The 18,953-nt window shown below is 34.2% G+C and overlaps 1 protein-coding gene, 1 long non-coding RNA gene and 1 pseudogene across 4 annotated transcripts in view; 2 read left to right on the forward strand and 1 right to left on the reverse strand.

Annotated features, from left to right (window-relative positions):
- The first annotated feature begins 637 nt into the window (after positions 1-637).
- Positions 638-1,601, forward strand: LOC144377321 (olfactory receptor 13D1-like). Its single transcript, XM_078047899.1, has one exon. The coding sequence runs from the start codon at positions 638-640 to the stop codon at positions 1,580-1,582; it is 945 nt and encodes a 314-aa protein (XP_077904025.1). The 3' UTR covers positions 1,583-1,601.
- A 10,916-nt stretch (positions 1,602-12,517) lies between these two features.
- The window catches only part of LOC106145028 (uncharacterized), a 35,174-nt gene continuing 28,738 nt past the window's right edge, over positions 12,518-18,953 (reverse strand). The window contains exons 6-8 of one of the 3 annotated variants that reach the window (XR_013438205.1): positions 13,740-13,861; positions 13,227-13,349; positions 12,518-12,654 (exon numbers count right to left, since the gene is read on the reverse strand). This is a non-coding gene — a long non-coding RNA (uncharacterized LOC106145028). The other 2 variants (XR_013438204.1, XR_013438206.1) reach the window with 2 other exon arrangements.
- LOC101974373 (WW domain-binding protein 11 pseudogene) lies at positions 16,935-18,885 on the forward strand (annotated as a pseudogene).

Consider the following 18,953-nt stretch of genomic DNA (forward strand, 5'->3'; position numbering starts at 1 on the left):
ATAGAAATGTATATTTAATAATATTATATATTTATATACTTTATTATATTCTCACATATAGGTAGGTTTACATGACATGTTGAACCTGTCTACTGTTCCTGCCACCTAATAGATGTTATCTTATTTAATTCTCACAAAAGTCTACCAAAGAATTAATAACATCCCTCATTTTTCTAGCTGAGACTAGGAGCTTAATTAGTTGAAACTCAAAATAGTTAGGTAACTTAAAATGGATCATAGTGAAGATAATTGGCATTGAAAAAAATTTACATGGTACTTTAAATTAGAATGAGCTTTATTAGAATGGTTTCATTTCAAAATTTTGTTAATAAGGTGATTTTTATGTACAGATTTGAATGTAGTTTGTCCTAAGATTATATGTAATCACAAGCCTAGAACGTCTCAGCACAATTCCAAATCTATGCTGCTGTGTGAAGCTAGGTAGTATTGCCTATCTTTCAGTGCCTCTTTCTTCATTAGCAAAATTAATATACTATCCCTGCTGATTCCAGGACATTTTCTAAAACTAAAAATAATAATAATAATAATAGAAGAGAAATGATTAGCTATATCTACATCAAAAATCAGATTTTCCTGATTCATGTCCTCATATGAACTCTGTAGATGACAAGGACACATGAAGATGGGGAATTATTCTGCAGTGACTGAATTCCTTCTGGTGGGGCTTTCTCAATACCCAGAACTCCAGAATTTTCTCTTTGTGCTCTGCCTCATCATGTACAAGATTATCCTACTAGGAAACAGTCTCCTCATTATCATCAGCATTCTGGATCCTCGCCTCCATACTCCCATGTACTTCTTTCTTGGAAATCTCTCATTCTTAGACATCTGTTACACATCATCAACTATTCCCCAAATGCTTATTATATTTATGTCAGAAATAAAATCCATCTCCTTTCTTGGATGTGCTCTGCAGATGGTTATCTCCCTTGGCTTGGGCTGCACTGAATGTATCCTCCTGGCTGTGATGGCCTATGACAGGTATGTAGCCATCCACAACCCACTGAGGTACCCCATCATCATGAACAAGGTGTTATACATGCACTTGGCTGCGTGGTCCTGGGCCATAGGCTGCATGAACTCCTTAGTGCAAACAGTCATGACAATGGTGTTGCCTTTCTGTGGTAACAATGTTATTGATCATCTTACCTGTGAGATCCTGGCTCTTCTAAAACTTGTGTGCTCAGATATATCGATGAATGTGCTTATTCTGACAGTGGCAAGTGTTGTTTTATTGGTGATTCCTCTGCTGTTAATTTTTGTGTCCTATATTTTCATTCTCTCTTCCATCCTAAAAATTAATTCTGCTGAGGGGAGAAAAAAAGCCTTTTCTACCTGTTCAGCCCACCTGACTGTGGTGATCTTATTCTATGGGTCAGCCCTTTTTATGTACATGAAACCCAAGTCAAAGAACACCAAAGTATCTGATGAAATCATTGGACTGTCTTATGGAGTGATAACCCCAATGTTGAATCCCATCATCTATAGCCTGAGGAATAAGGAAGTAAAAGATGCTGTGAAGAAAATTTTGAAAAGACACTTGCATCTAACAAAAGTATGAAAGGCCTTGAAACATGTGATTCTCTCAACACAGGATCAGATTAGGTGTATTATAGTCACAGAAAAAGTCTGCTTGTAAGGCCATTCATAGGACTCCGTTCTTTTCAACATGGAATGCTCATATAAAGCTTCTGAATATTGTCTTGTTTGCAGACTCTGTATGTACACATCTCTTCTAATTAGTCCCTATACAGCTTTCTATCATATGAATCTTATCCTCTCTGCCTTCTGGTATCTCATCTCTCCTATTTTTCTTTCTTCCTTATTTTTCAATCCCTCTGCTCCTTTTCCTTCTCCCTTTTGTCCTTCCTCTCCTCCCTCTGTCACCTATTTACTTTTCTCTTCCTTCGTCCTCTTAGTCTCCTTTTTCAATCATTTTAAATTGAACATATGTGTGTGTGTATTTTTTTTTTTGTCTTGCACAGTCTCTTCTGGTAAAAGTATCCTTCTTTTGATGAGTCAACGGTCCATCCATTTAAGTTTATGTGCTTCTAGACAGGGCTGATCCAACCTTTTGTAAATAGTGGAAAGAACTGAACATTGGCCTAGTCAATTAAAAACAAAATCCTTCTTGCCACAGTGATTCATTCAGCATTTCAAGTGAGCCAAGTCAGGCTAATCAAACTCAATCCAAGGTTATTGTCCCTGTAGGAGAAAAAAAAGGGAACACTTCCAGCTAGAGTTGTTAAACATGGAGAGAATGCTTCTGGAGCCAATCTTTGCCCATACATGGAGAAAGTCTAAATGAAAAATCAGAGTTGTGAGAAGGAGGGGGAGAGGATGTCCGATGCAGTTACTTTAACTCCTTGATCAAGCTGTGTCTAAAATCAAATTCACAAATGTTCTTTTGGTTATATGAGTAACTAAATCACCTTTGTATTAAAAACTAACTTTAAATTAGATTATTAATTACTTAGAATCAAACAGTTGTAACTAATGTATTATTTTCCCGCCTCTCCATATATATTTTTGAAGCAAAAAAACTATGGGTATATATAATTTAAGTAGTCCTAAATTCTCCAGCACTCAGCGGTCTTCCTTTTTTTTTCATTAACTAATTTATAATCATACAATTTTGATTCTTCATGCAGGTAAATACTCTAGTCACCTCCCCAATAATTTCTAAGCAGTGTTTACTTTTTCCTACATTCTGATTTTCATTTATCCCAGATTATTATTCTAAACTTTACTACCATTCCTGTGAGTAATCCGATATGCCTCTTTGGTTTTAAACTCTCAACAGTATATTTTGCCCACAAATAATAGACATAACTATCCTAAATACCCAATTCTAAAGATCACAATATTTAACATCTTTCTTTAGACTGAAAAATAAGATTGATGATACAGCAAGAAAAAGAAAAATATTAAACATCACTGGTTTTGTTATCTCTTAGCCATGCCCAGGGCCCCTCTCAAGTGTATTTTCCTCTTTATCACTTTCCTGCTACCAGGTTGATAGTGTCTATTCATTTTTAAAAGAACAGTGCTTACTCACCAGGAAATTGGGCCTTAATGATTTTAAAATATTGAAGTCCAATCTATAAGAACCTGAATGATGAGTTCTGTTTGAAAATATATCAAGCTGCACACTTAGGATTTATCCACTCTCAAAAAAGATCCAATAAGGAAATATACAACCCATTGCCTGCCTCACATTATGAATATTAGGATAATCATCACAGCCCTTCTAAAACTAGGATCTACATGATTCATTCTTAACAAAGGAAGAACCATGATTGGAATCCAGCAATCCAAAGTACTTTTAACATCCTTTATTTGAGTTTCTTATTAGCTCCAATACTACAGCAATATTTTTTAAAATCTCCTTGTATTTCATCTCACAGCTGATCTGGAGCATCTATTTCCACCATTTACTAAGACCAGTCTTCTTACAGTTTCTACCTTTTCTTTTTCCATTCCATCCTTCCTTAATAAGTATAGTCTTTTTTATTTAAAATAGTGTGCCCTCTGAGAGCAAAAAAAAAAATTAGAGAATCATGGATTTTAAAAGAATTGAGCAATTTAACCCTTAAATTCTGGGTTGAAAGATGTTAAAATTCTTGAGAAGTTTTATTTTACTATATTATTTATCAACATAAACTTAGCTTTTTTTGCCACACTTCACAGATGTTATCTTTTTACCACTCTATCAACTTTTCCAAGAAGAAATTATTTCTTTCTCTTCTATTCTAACATAGGTTTTATAATTTGCCTCCATTACATTTCTTGTTATATGTTTTATAGTTATTCAGTGTAGCACAGTTGGAGGAAGGGCTTAGAAGTCAAGAAGAAATGATTATGAACTATAGTTAACTAGAATTATGAACTTTTATTTATTAGATTCTATATTTCCCATAAACTAAAATGTTGAATTTAATACCTAGCTCGGGGTGGTGGGGAGTGTTATGATTGAATTAAAAAATGCAAAATATTTTATTCAGTACTTTTTAATGCCATGCAATGAAACATGCACATTCCTCATACTTGTACACATATACAACTATCTCTTCTAATAGCCCATGAATTTCTTAAAGGCAAGATATGAAAGTAATATTTATTTAAAAGACCTTGTTATCCAGAAAAAAAAACCAGGCATTTATTGTGAATGTGTGTTGAATAAATGTGACTGCCTTTCTTATGCTATAGGTAAATAAGGATATTTGCCATTGCTTAAATAATCCCTACAATTGCCATTCACTTACACTAAAATTGCCCTCCCTGTAATCTACCTATAAAAACTCAAACTGCCTCTCAAAACTATCTCCTCTGACTTAAAAGACTTCTTAAAAATCCTAGCACAACTCTTATTTCTTCTTCCACTATTAAATTTCTATAGCAAACTATTTAGTTTTGGGTATATTTATCTGGTTAAGATTTATATTCTTGTCATGATAAACCTGCTATTCATTGAAATTTTACTAGGAGAAAAGCCTCCAACTTGTCTGGTCTTGAAATCCCACAATCATTAAGAAAGTGGGCTTCGATGAATACATTAACTGTATCATTATATAGTGTCTTTTTTATGAAATTTATTCACTTAAGGGAATTTCATTAACACAGAATATGGGAAGTATGACTGTGATAAATGTAATACAACTACTATATCAAAAATCCTGGTTAAACTAACATGTCCTGTTTTACATATATTGGTTTTGTTTTTGTTTTTAATTCTGGTCATCATAAAATTGATAACAGGTTGGCTTAGTCTACTTAATCCATTTACAAGTACATCTAATCACTGAGCTAGTTATGGAGTGTATTATAACTGACAATAACCAAAAGAAAAAGACATTTATATGAAGAACAATGTGTGCCTCAGCCCTGAGATCTAGCATAATAGGTATTTTAAATATAACCAGTCCAAAACAGAATCAATGGATTCTCCTATCCTCAAACTACTCCTCAAGTCTTGCTCATCTCAGGAAGTATAACACCACACAGGAATGCCCATCCAACCCACTACCACAATATACTGAGATCACCTCCATTGCTACCATACTATTCCAAGCCACATGGTCTCACCTATGCTAATGCAAAGGCTTCCCAAATCCCTTTACAGACTTTTGTTGTCCACAACTCCACTTTTGTTCTCCCACAATTCATTCTTTGCACAGCAGACACAGTGTTGTTTTTAGAATAGTACATATTTAGCCCATAAAACAAATAAAAACTATCAATGGTATTTTTAAAATCAGAATAGTGGCTGTCATTGTGGGGGAGGGGTGACTTCAGGTATCAACTGGGCTGGGGCATGAGGGAACTTTTCTGAAGTTATGTTAATATTCTATAACTTGATATGCATTTCAGTGAAACAGGCATGCATTTGTCAGAATGTTGTTACATTAATATTTGTTGAATACAATTGATTAAATGAAAAACTAATATTAAACTCTAGTTAATAATAAACATGCTAAACTATTTAAAGAAAAGTACAATGATATCTATAGTTAGAAATACACTCAAAAAATTACTTGAATTAATGGAGGGATACAGAGATGGATAAATACACAGAATGATATAAAAAAATCTAGTAAAATATTGATGGTAGATGTAAGTTGATGGGTATATAATGTTTAACAAATATTTTTTCAGTTTTTCTCTATGTTTCAAATTTTCATAATACGGTAACCAAAAAAATATATCATTAATCTGTCAGAAATACACCTTTTGAATGAATTTGGTATCCATGATGACACAAGGACAGAATTTGAATCCTAAGTGATATCATTATAAATTCTTTTAAACTTAGTTTAAGAAAAATTTCTACTATTTTAAAAGGGAAAACTTTTTAATGGATTATTTACAACTTTTACAAGAGAGAAATTAAAAGTAAATTTTAGTGGTTCCTATGAAACTTAATTTCCTATACTGAACTCTTGTCAGGGTTTTAGTCACTAATCCTTGGGGAATGAGCACAAGGGGAGAAGAAAAGTGAAGAAAAGAAGGAGATCAGATGATTTACTAGAATCAAATTGTAAGATAATAAGAAAAAGAGAAAACAATAAATTTCTTTGAAATGATGGAAGTTTGATGGTGGTCATTCATGTGTCTTTGATTATTTCTGATGGAACTAATGATTCCCCAGGCATATCAGACTGTATAGACTTTAGCAGTTGGCTTTAAAGTTGGCTCTTCCTACAGTATTTACTTTTTAAGTATACATTTTCAATACAATTAAAGCCAAGAAATTTTGATGATGCCATTCATGTTTACACAAGATATTTGCCTATACACCTAGTAAAACTGCTACCCTTAAAACAATCAAGTTATAAGATCACATTTCCCAGAGTTTTTTCTGACTTGGAACCTCTATAAAAAATAAGTTGAAGTTTATTTCAAGCAATTAATATATAAGCTAGCTGAATTATTTCTATCTCATGCTACTTACATTCTCACACAATATAGGTGACAAAAATTATTATAAATATGAGTTACTATTGGGTGAGGCTAACATAAATGGACAGTGGTTATATTATAATAATAATTTGGGTGATTACAGAACACAGGTGTTAATATATAGGCTGTACTCTATATCATTATATAAAATGGGAAATGAGACTACTCTACATAATGAATACTAATGATATTGGTGATGAAAGGCCTACTGAGTATAAATTTTATGCTCTGGGTTCAGAAGGAATGATGTCTTTGTGAGAAATTCATGAAGATTTAGGTATCTTAATGTCTTATACTCTCTCATACAGTGGAATGATATTTGGGAACAAAAAAGCAAACAAACAACCCTTGGCAAATACCAAATTAATTATGTAAGATTCATAAAGCAAAACAGATCTCAAGAGAGTGACCTATATTTTCTAGCTTTGAACATGGCTAGGAAATTTTATTATGTTTTTAAACTAGCTGTCTTACTACAATAGTGAAGTCATAGAATGATTATGTATAAATATATAATGTGTACAAAACTACATAATGTTTTGATATGTATATTATGACATTGGTATTTGCCTTACATCTATTCTTTAAGATGTTTAAGATGCCAAGTTATGAAATATAGAACTGACCTTTTTAGCTTTGCAACATAAAGAGTAAAATGATAACACCTAGAATAAGATTCTGTCTGAAGAAGACACCTTTCTGGTTTTTTGTATGTGCAATGCAGTCTAGATTTGTAGTAAAATTTTGCAGGCTCATTTAAATTTTAAAATCTAAACTTATGAAAGGTGGTTTCAGTTCATCATTTTTATAATATGTAACAATGATTACATAATGCTTACAACTAAGTAATTCACTTTTAAAAAGTAAATACAAGTGTATAAGCATGTTTATAAATAAGCAAAATGTAATCGTAAAAATAAATGCCTAAAAGGAAACCTGGAAATTGGTCTAAGAAAGTCATGATGCTTCCCACATAGAATACTATTCCAGCTCTTTATAACTGAAACTCAGTTTGCTCTTAATAATGAATGATATTATCATATCTTAATATCATATAGCAGCATTTATTTTCTGAGATGCTTCAAAATAACAAAAAAAATGTCAGCAATAAACACAGGGCCTCAGGTCAATGGAATAATTTCTTTAGATTATCCAAATAAATAACTGAAAACTGGGAATTCTATATCAAATTAAACTTTCATGAGAGAAGGCAAAATAAAGACATTTTTAGGGAAAAACTAAAAAAGATTTTTACCACCCAGACAATACACTAGCAACAAAAATTTCCTTAACTTAAAGAAATGAAAATATAGTAAACAAAAAAATCACTAAATACATATCTAAACTGTCATTAGTTTTGTAAGAGAAAGAAATGAAAGATGTACTCAAACACAAGGTAAAAAAGAATAGACACAATATGAAAGATGATAAGAGAGGTTAAATGTGAACATTTTAAGGCCCTTGTATACCCATCTTTAAAAGTTAGGGCAATTGTGTGTGGGAGGTGGGGGTAGGAAATGTGCTTGCATAGTAGAAAATGTTTTAAAATGCAATAAAATGTTTATGAAATTGAGGATACATTAGGAAAGAAAGCAAGTTTCAATGATTACCAAAGACATTCAAACCACAATCCATGGTTACAATGTAACACACATTATAAATTCACATCAACAATACCTAACAATAAAACAGGGTTTCTCCCAAGATGCAGGGAAATCTTAACTTTAAAAAATACAACAGCACAATTCACCATAATATTAATTGAAGAATTAAAAACAAATGATAATTTCAGTAAACGCAGAAAAATATTTTGATAACATTCCCTATTCATTCATAATTGTAAAGGGTAAATAACTTAGCAAACTAGAAAGAGTAGATTTCCTTAATAACCTCATAAAAGATATTTAACAAAAACTTACAATTAACAAAATTTTTTAAAGTTCCAAACAAGATGAGGATGCCTGTTTGTACATCCCATATTCAACGTTGCAGAGGTCCTACTGCACCATAGAGAAAGGGAGATGAGGAGGGTAAAATAGGATGAGGAGAGTAAATGAAAGAAGGAAAAATGGAGAGAAAAAATGAAAAATAGAATGATAGGGAGGACACAAGGAAGAAAATAAGGAAGGGCAAGAAGAAGAAAGGAAGTGACAGGAAGTGTGAAGACTGGAAAGACAGAAACAAAACTGTCATTACTGCCTGAAAATAAGTCTGTCTACATAGAAAGTCAGAAAATAAAAATCTGTAAAAAGAAAAAATTTAAACTCATAAGAGTCTCTGGCATGGCTGCCAAGCACAAGATCAATGCATAAAATTCAATAGTAATTATGCAACACTTACAAATGGTTAGAGAACATACTTGGAGAGCATATTAGGAAGCTGAGCACAGTGGTATATTCCTATAATCCCAACTACTCAGGAGGCTAAGGCAGCTTCACAAGTTCAAGGTCTGCCTCAGTGTCTCAAGGTAAAAAATAAAAGGGTTGGGGATAAAGCTCATGGGTAGAGCACCCCTGGTTTCAAAATCCAGTACCATGGGGTAGGATGGGGTGTGAAAGAAAAGATGAGGGGAGGGGTGGAGGAGAAAGAAAGGATATCAAAACCAAAAACTTACAAAAAGTATAAAGTGCTCCTGAACAAAACTGCACAAAGAATTTTTGAAGAAAAATATTAATTTTCATTAAAAAAACACTACACAAAACCTCTTGTAAGCTGGGTAAACAAACTCAAAAATAAATATGCAAATTCATCCCAATTTTCTCTATATTCAATTAACGCAATTTCAATCAAAATATACTTGAGATATTTTTAATTTCTTAAGTTTAACAAGTAATTGTTTACAAATAATTGATTGTGAAGTAGGATCAATCAAGAATAGCCAAGACAATGTTGTAATAATAAATGAATACATACTCTGCCAAAAGACAAGATGGATAAAAAGCAACAGTAATTCTGGTTTCTTACTTCTGGCACAGTTCAACACGAATATAACAATGTAACAGACTACAGCTAGCAGAAATAATCTGCCTTTAGGTGGAATTTTGTGTCCTAAACTAATGGTATTTGATTTAAGTTGACATTACAAATCAGTAGGAAATAATCAACTATTTAATAACTTTTGCTTTAATAATGGCCTACTAATATTGAAAATAATCAAATTAAATCTATACATTACACTGTGACCACAGTAAGAGTAAGACAGATTAAATATTTAAGGACTGAAAGCAAAACTGGACATCTGGTAGAAAATATTAAAGTATCTTCATACAAAGAAATGTAAAAGTATAACATAATAGGGCCAAAAAGAAGCAGAAAATATAAAAGACTAATAAATTTAGAAACTTTTATATGGCAAAATAAACTCCTAAAAAATTTAAATAATAACCACAAATAAAAGCCTAGATCAATAAAACATAGATATTAGAATCCATATTTTTTTGTTTTATTGTTTGTTAATTTTTAGTGCTGGAGACTGACCTCAATGCCTTACGCATCTTAAGCATATGCTCTACTACTAAGCTGACCTATCAAACTTCAGAACATTAAAAACAAAAAAACCCATTCAAATCAATATGAAAAACATGACCAGCAAAACGAATGTGGGAGAAGAATATAAACAGGGACATCAAAAAAAGGAAAATAATATGGCCTATAAATGCGTGAAAAGATGCTTGATCACAGGAAATCCGAGAAATAGATATTATACCAATAAGATTTTTTTTTTTTAGAGAGAGAGAGAGAGAGATTTTTTTTTAATATTTATTTTAGTTCTCGGCGGACACAACATCTTTGTTGGTATGTGGTGCTGAGGATCGAACCCGGGCTGCACGCATGCCAGGCGAGCGCGCTACCGCTTGAGCCACATCCCCAGCCCCAATAAGACATTTTTAACCCCTATGGTGTGCAAATATGAAAGTCTTACAAGAATTGGCAAAAATGTGCAGAAAGAGGAAATTCTCTTCACTGCCTGTGGAAATATGAATAGAAACTATGAACAGAAATTGACAAAATAATTCTACTTACATCAGTGTTGCCAAGAATATATCTATGAAGTTTCTCATTAAAACATTATTTACAAAATAAATATACAAGATCACTTAGCAGAAAAGGGGAAGAAATAAATAAGAACCAGCTCACACACTCAAGCACTAAATTATAGGAGCACAATGAAAATGCCTGAGCCAATTCTAAACTATTTGGCTGTCCCTGGCAAGCTACTTAATACCTTTGAGCTTGTTTGCTGTTTGTGGGTTAAATCTGTAAGATATAAACATCAACATCACAAAGTGAAATGAACAAGAGTGTGAAAGGATTAAGTAAAAGATTCGTTAACAGATCTATAGAATATTATGTATAATGGAATCTAATTTTCTCATCTGTGAAATAGGTATAAGTGATATTCTCTGAAAGAAAAGGGGACAGAAATATATGCTTATAAAATATATTTTTATTACAACCACTGTTAAAAAATGAGAAGGGCAGCTAAATAGGTCTGAGGATTAACCAATCAAATGAGGGCTCAGCACATGTTAAACAGGTAATTATGAAAGACCCTCCATAACATGGATTGTCAGAAATACCTCTTTCCAAGACACAAAGGCTTAGAAATAACTGATTTCCATTTAAAAGGGGTATAAAACAGGAATTATACGGAAGTAGCCTTTAAAGTTATGACTTTCACTTTCCTTCTTTTTGGTTTTTAATTTATGCTAAGTGAGAGAAGCCTCCAAAATCTCTAAAGGAATAGGAAAATTGGGAAATATATATTTTTTCTCTTTTTAATTTATTTGTTCTTTTAAAATATACATGACAGTAGAGTGCATTTTGACATATTACACATATATGGAGTATAACTTCCCATTCTTGTGGTTGTATATGATAAGAAGTTATACTGATCATGTATTCATATATGAACTAGGAAAGTTATTTTTAACAATAATTGTGCAGATATGTGAAGAAATTCATTTTGAATATGAAGCCTACTGTTAAGAGCCCTATTACACTACTTTGAAAACATAATTTGAAATGTTTTTCAGTCAAAATTTTTATCTAAAGCATTCTGATTTTCCACAAATTATGTGTGTCAACCTTCATAAGAGATAGAAGAACATCTGAACTTAGATCATAGAGTGTATGGACACATCACAGGCAGTATCCTTAAACACCTAATGAGTCCCACAAGCACATGAATTGATGCTCCATTCCTCAACACAATATTGAGACTAGGTAAAACAGAACAAATTATAAAAATGTAAAAGCGTTCATGAGGGCCAAGAGAAGCTAAAAGAAGTTAAAAATTGAATTACTAGCCCAGGTGCGGTGGCACACGCTTATAATCTCAGTGGTTTGGGACGCTAAGGCAGGAAGATCTTAGAGTTCAAAGCCAACCTTGGCAAAAGTGAGGCACTAAGCAACTCAGTGAGACTCTATCTCTAAATAAAATACAAAACTTGGCTGGGGATGTGGCTTAGTGGTCAAATGCCCCTGAGTTCAAACCCTAGTACAATTAAAAAAAAAAAAGAGAGAAACAAGAATAAAAAAGTTAATTTATCAGCTATTAGGTACCTAGGACAACTTGTGGAGGTAAAGAGAAATAAATACTTTGGAGAGTATTGGATACAGGTGTTTTGGGGGTGTTCATGAAAAAATGTTCCAGGCTGTGTACAAGTGCATAAAGATAGAAGGAATCTCAACTTATACCTAGGAAAGAAACAATTTAATTATTTAATTTATTTAATTAAATAAAAATCTAAAAAAAATAACAAAAGATCTAGTCACAGATTATTCAAAGCAAAAGATTTGCAAAGCCATATTTGGAAAATGTTTGCATTTATTGATAACAGGTTTTAAAATGTAATTGGCACTAAAATTCACTTTCCAAAGCAAAACCTAAAGAAAGTTAATTTATTTTTAATATTTAAAAATGATATAATGCATATCCATTCAATGCATGTTTTAGTAATAAAAATACTTTGTTGTATTAATAAAAACATTAGAAATTTTACAATTCAATATTTAAATCTTTCTATCACTTATTCTAAAAATAGCAACAAAGAAACTGACAAAGACATACCAAGACTTGTTGACAAACTCAAGAACAGGGATACATGTATGAATACATCACAATGAATTCCACTTTTATGTAAAAATATCTGTAAATAAATGAAGGAAGACCTGAAAAGTAAAGCAAGGATTACGGGGTTTGGAAGGAGCACTAGGAAATGTATTGGAGCAAATGATGTAACGTACATTTCTGAATATGTCACAATGAACCCCACTGCTATGTATAATTACAGTATACTAGTAAAATACATTTTTAAAAAGAAGAGGAGGGATGCAGTGGCTAGTTTTATTTTCCTCCCAAAAACATTTAATTCAATATTCAACACACAACAGTTACCTAACAAATATCTAGTGATTCGAATAAGATTCTGTAAGGAAAAGTGAATGTAAGCTTTTATTTTTTTTAATACCAATTACTGTTAATAATAATGCAACGTGTAACTTTACTGCAGTTTTTTAATATAATCCAGCATTACACACACACACACACACACACACACACACACCTGAAAGTAAAATCCCCAGTCAATATCTGTAGCTTATATCAAGGAAAATTAAAAGACACAAACATATACACACATACACCAAAAATAGATACACATGCTCAAAAGCCTAATGAAGGAAGGGTTGGTCTATGTCTCCATCTACTGACTATATAACACTAAAAACAAGAAAGTACTTACCTAGGGATATAGCTCCAGAACATAAACACCTAGAGTTGAACTGTGGCTGCTGCCCACCTACTCAGTTGGGCAAGGATTGAATCCACTCTCCTGCTTCCTTCTGTACAGTTGTATAAGTCCAGCCTTTGGATGAAACCAAGCAGGAACATCATCAAGTAGACTACACCCTGCACCACCTTTTAATTTATACCATTTTGCAATTCATACTTATTTGTAGTAACAGGTGTAAAAATGTATCTTCACACTTACAAGATCAAATTGGCAAAAATTAAAAAATTAGTCAGATAAACCTCATACACTGCTGTTAAGAGTATAAATTTCTAAAATATTTTGTCACTACTTGGTAAAAATTCATGTGAATATAACTTATGACCCAGGATTTCCACTGCAGGTATGTATTCTAGAGCAGTAGTTTGTAATCTCTAGTACACACAGAGCCAAAGGGAGTCTATTGAGGACTCTCTAGATCTAGTAACTTGCATAGTTAATGGTTGTGTATTTATTGTCACTTACTTCTAATTGAAATGAAGCATTTCCTTTGTTAATAAAGGGAGGTAATAAACCATAATATTATTAGCAGAACTTCTTTCTTAGTCAATAAAATCATAGATATTGTCAAACTTCATTAACAGGTCCTGCAAATACAACATTTTTAGGCTCATCATACTTTAAAATTATGTCTCTTACACCCACCACTAGATCTTTTTATTTAGTGCCCTGATAAAGATACATGTCCGTTTCTTCTTGAAAATTTTGCTGTTATATTTTAATTATTCTAGTTTATTTTTTCTAAGTATTTGTTTTCTTTGTAACCTATGCATTTGCCATATACTTAGAAACCTAGATATGCATAGGCTCACAAGTTTGACAAAGGGTTTTATGACACAAGAAAAGATTAGGAATACCTACTCTAGAGAAATACTTCTGGTGAAAACAAGAAAGAACTACAAAGACATTCAAATAGCTGTGTACATAATCATCAAACATGCAAAAAAAAAATAATGTATATTCATACTTTAATGGGTATGTAATAAATTACAATGCAACAGAAAAGTAAATGAATTACTGCAACTGCATTAATGTGCACAATTTTCAAAAGCCTAAAGTTAAAATAAAGAATCATGCAACAAAATAATAAAAACAGTCTGATTAGATTTGAAGAACAATCTAAGATAAACAAAGTAATATAATGTTCAAAGTTATATACCTATGTATTTGAATTTTAAGGAAAATCAATGTAATGATTAATTCAAAATTCAGGTAGGGTGTGGTAGGGAGAACTGATCAGAAAAGAGAACTGACCAGAATTGAACTTCTAAGTTGCTGGCAATATCTCCTATTTCTAATAATGGCAGGAAAACAAGCATTCACAATGACTCAGTAAGAAAGAGATATTGAATCCATGAAACAAAATTAGGATAATATTTCTGATGACAGTCAAAATAGGGAAAAAAAGAGACATTCTAGAGAAAGAAGTTAAAAAAATAAAATACTGAAAATAAATATTATAAGACTAGAGGTTTAAAATTTTTGCAAATAAACTAGAAGGAAAAAAAGTGGGACATTTATCACTCCCAGAATACACACACACACACACACACACACACACACACACACACATACACTCACACACACAATTTTTTTAAAAAAAAAATTTAGTTGTTAATTGGCCTTTATTTACTTTATTCGTTTATATGTGGTGCCAAGAATCATGCCTCTCTACCACTGAACTACAACTCCAACCTCTCTACATGCAATTTTTTTAAAAAAGGAAAAAAAATAGAGGATCAAGTAACAACCTAGTATTTGAATATCAGAAATTCCAGAGACAAGGCAGGGGGGAATCCAAGATCCAAAAAAGAAGATAAGTTTTTCAGAATTTAAGATGTACAGATTGAGGGCTGGGGATGTGGCTCAAGCGGTAACGCGTTCGTCTGGCATGCGTGCAGCCCGGGTCCGATCCTCAGCACCACATACAAAGATGTTGTGTCTGCCGAAAACTAAAAAAAAAATTTAAAATATTTTTTAAAAAAGATTTACAGATTGAGAGCATCTATTATATAAGGAATGATGGATTTTTTAAAAAAAATCCTATTCTGAAGAACATGATTGTGAAATTCTGATCTGGACAAAGAAAAAATCATAATAGCTTACAGAATGAGGAACAAATCATATACAAAGAATTAGGAAGCAAAATGACATGAATTTGTCACCACAACTTATAATACAATATACATTACCTTCATAAATATGAGGAAAAATGATTTTCAATATAGAATTTATGCCCAATGAAACTATAAGGGGGTTGGTAATGTATTATTATTATTATTATTATTATTATTATTATTATTATTATTTTAGAGATACAACTCTGTAAAGTTTCATCTCCTTTTCCTAAAATTATAAGTTAAAAAAAATTCCAAGATCCTGGAAACAAAGGTCCAGCACAATGTAAATGAGATTCCCAGCAGTGCCAGTGAAAGGACATCCCAGACTCCCTGTCAGACCTCTTAGAGAACAAGAAGCTGACACCTGCGCAAGAGAACTAGGAGACTTGAGATGTTGACACTGATAAACTGATTAATCATATTGAAAGGAAATTTATGCTTTTGGCAAAGAATTTGGTGATTAATGTCAGAAGTAGAGCTGGGGATATAACTCATTGGCAGAGAGCTTGCCTAGCATGTGCGACACCTTGAGTTTGATCCCTGGTACCACAAAAAATAAATAAATAAAATGAATGTCAGAAGTAAGGAAAACGATACAAACAAAATCAGACAGAGACAGAAACATACACAGAGACAGAGAAGGAGACAGAAAAATAGCCTCCTCCTATTTATTTAGATTCTAGTCATATAGAAGATGATTTATTTTTATTATTATTAATACATGTTAATTGTACTGGGTCTCACTGTGGCATTTCCTTACTTGGATATACAGTACCTTGATCAGGACTGTCCTCTCTTCTACCCTCTCCTTCTCCCCTCTCTCCTACTACCTCTTACCCACTTATTCTGATTTTTTCCCTAATAGCCCCTCTTCTACTCTGAGGAGATTTTTTTGTTGTTGTTTTTGTTGTTGTTTTAGTTTCCAAATATGAGAGAAAACATGCAATACTTGTCTTTATGCAACTGCTTATTTCACTTAACATGATGTACTCCAGTTCCTTGCATTTTCCTAGCAGATGATTTCTCATATAAAACAAATCCAGAGAAGGGCAGTCAGAGCTCCTAGTAGAGTTCTCCAGGGCAACAGAAACCTAAGCTTCACCCCTTATTCCACTTTCAAGAGCATGTGCCTTCTACCTCATAGACCAAAGACCAAGCCACTACATCCACATTTCAGCAAGCAGAAATGAGGAAGAAATGAAAAAGGAAACAACACCTTCCTTCTTCCCCCATCCCTCTAGACCACTTACAGGTCATTAATGGACTGATATTTCTCACTAGCCAGGACTATCACATGACCACACCAAACTAAGGGTTCAATTACTCATTTAAGAAAAGAATCAAACTATACAAAGAACTAAAAAACAAAACAAAAAATGATGAATGAGCAAAAGAACTGGCATTTCACAAAAGAAGAAATACAAATGTCCAACAAAAATGTATGCAAAAAAGAGGTGAAGGCCCCTATGAAGTGAAAAGGGCCCAGAATCGCCCCCTCCCAGCTTCTTGCAGTCCTGGGAGCCCAGCAGTACTGTGGTTTTTTGTTTTTTTTTTTAAGTGAATAAGTGAACCATACATATTGTCAACATGGGACGGAGATCAACATCATCCACCAAAAGTGGAAAATTTATGAACCCTACAGACCAAGCCCGAAGGGAAGCCCGGAAGAGAGAATTTAAAAAGAACAAAAAACAGCGCATGATGGTACAGCTGCAGTTTTAAAGATGAAAGATCCCAAACAAATTATCCGGGACATGGAGAAATTGGATGAAATGGAGTTTAACTCAGTGCAACAACCACAGTTAAATGAGAAAGTACTGAAAGACAAATGTAAAAAGCTGCGTGAAACTTTTCAACGTATTCTGCGACTTTATGAAAAAGAGAATCCAGATATTTACAAAGAATTGAGAAAGCTAGAAGTAGAATATGAACAGAAGAGGGCTCAACTTAGCCAATATTTTGATGCTGTCAAGAATGCTCAGCATGTGGAAGTAGAGAGTATTACTTTGCCAGATATGCCGCATGCTCCTTCTAACATCTTGATCCAGGACATTCCACTTCCTGGTGCCCAGCCACCCTCCATCCTAAAGAAGACCTCAGCCTATGGAATCCAACTCTTGCAGTTTCTATCCTTCCTCTTCTTGGACATGGTGTTCCACGTTTGCCCCCTGGCAGAAAACCTCCCGGCCCTTTACCTGGTCCACCTACTCCCCAAAGCAAAGTGGGCTTTGCTCTAGATCTTCCCCCTCGTAGGCGAGATGAAGACATGTTGTATAGTCCAGAACTTGCTCAACGGGGCATGACGATGATGTGTCCAGTACTAGTGAAGATGATGGCTATCCTGAGAACATGGATCAGGATAAGCCGATGACAGTAGTGATGACAGTGACACTGACAGATCAGATGGAGAAAGTGAGGGGGATGAATTTGTGCACCGTGATGATAGTGAGAGAGACAATAATGAAGGAAAAAATGTCAGGTCTGAGTGTACAATTTGAAGATATGCCTGGAAAATCAAGGAAGAAAAAGAAGAACATGAAGGAGCTGACTCCTCTTCAAGCCATGATGCTTCGAATGGCGGGTCAGGAAATCCCAAAGGAAGGATGGGAAATAGAGAAATTTTCAAAGGATGATGATGAAGATGATTTTGATGATTCTGAAGCAGAAAAACAATCACAAAAACAGCATAAAGAGGATCCTCATTCTGATGGCACCTCTACTGCTTCTTCATAGTAGCAGGCTCCCCCGCAGTCTGTTCCTCCTTCTCAGATACAAGCACCTCTCATGCCAGGACCACCTCCTCTTGGACCACCACCTGCTCCACCTTTACAACCTCCTGGGCCACCCATGGGCCTTCCTCCTGGACCACCTCCAGGGGTTCCTCCATTTTTGAGACCTCCTGGAATGCTAGGACTCCAAGGGCCTTTACCATGACTTTTACCTCAAGGACCACCACCAGGCCGACCCCCTGGCCCTCCCCCAGGTCCACCTCCAGGTCTGCCTCCTGGCCCTCCTCCTCCGGGGACCCCCACCAAGGGTACCTCCCCCTGCACCTCCAGGCATCCCTCCTCCTCTCCCTGGCAATATGTGCCCACCTTTGGTGCCTCCACTTGAACCTGCCCCACCTGGGCTTTTCCACCGGCTCCCTTGCCGAATCTGGGGGTATTGAGTGCCCCACCCAACTTGATTCAGCGACCCAAGGCAGATGATACAAGTGCAGCCACCATTGAGAAGAAAGCCATAGCAACCATCAGTGCCAAGCCACAGATCACTAATCCCAAGGCAGAGATTACTCGATTTGTGCCCACTGCACTGAGGGTATGTCGGGAGAATAAAGGGGCTACTGCTACTCCCCAAAGAAAGTCAGAGGATGATTCTGCTGTGCCTCTTGCCAAAGAAGCCCCCAAATCTGGTCTTTCTGTCCCTATCTCAGTACAAACTAAGGATGTGTTTATGAAGCTTTCATGAAAGAAATGGAAGGGCCGCTGTGACAACTTTTGATGTCAGAACAGGCTTCTGTTCACCACAGTGGTTTGTGGAGCAAGAGGCTCTTATTAAA

This window comes from Ictidomys tridecemlineatus, chromosome 4, assembly GCF_052094955.1.
Source record: "Ictidomys tridecemlineatus isolate mIctTri1 chromosome 4, mIctTri1.hap1, whole genome shotgun sequence".
In the NCBI taxonomy this organism is placed as follows: domain Eukaryota; kingdom Metazoa; phylum Chordata; class Mammalia; order Rodentia; family Sciuridae; genus Ictidomys; species Ictidomys tridecemlineatus.

Coding starts and splice junctions, on each gene's coding strand:
- LOC144377321 (XM_078047899.1), top strand. CDS start 638: ATGAAGATGGGGAATTATTCTGCAGTGACTGAATTCCTTCTGGTGGGG.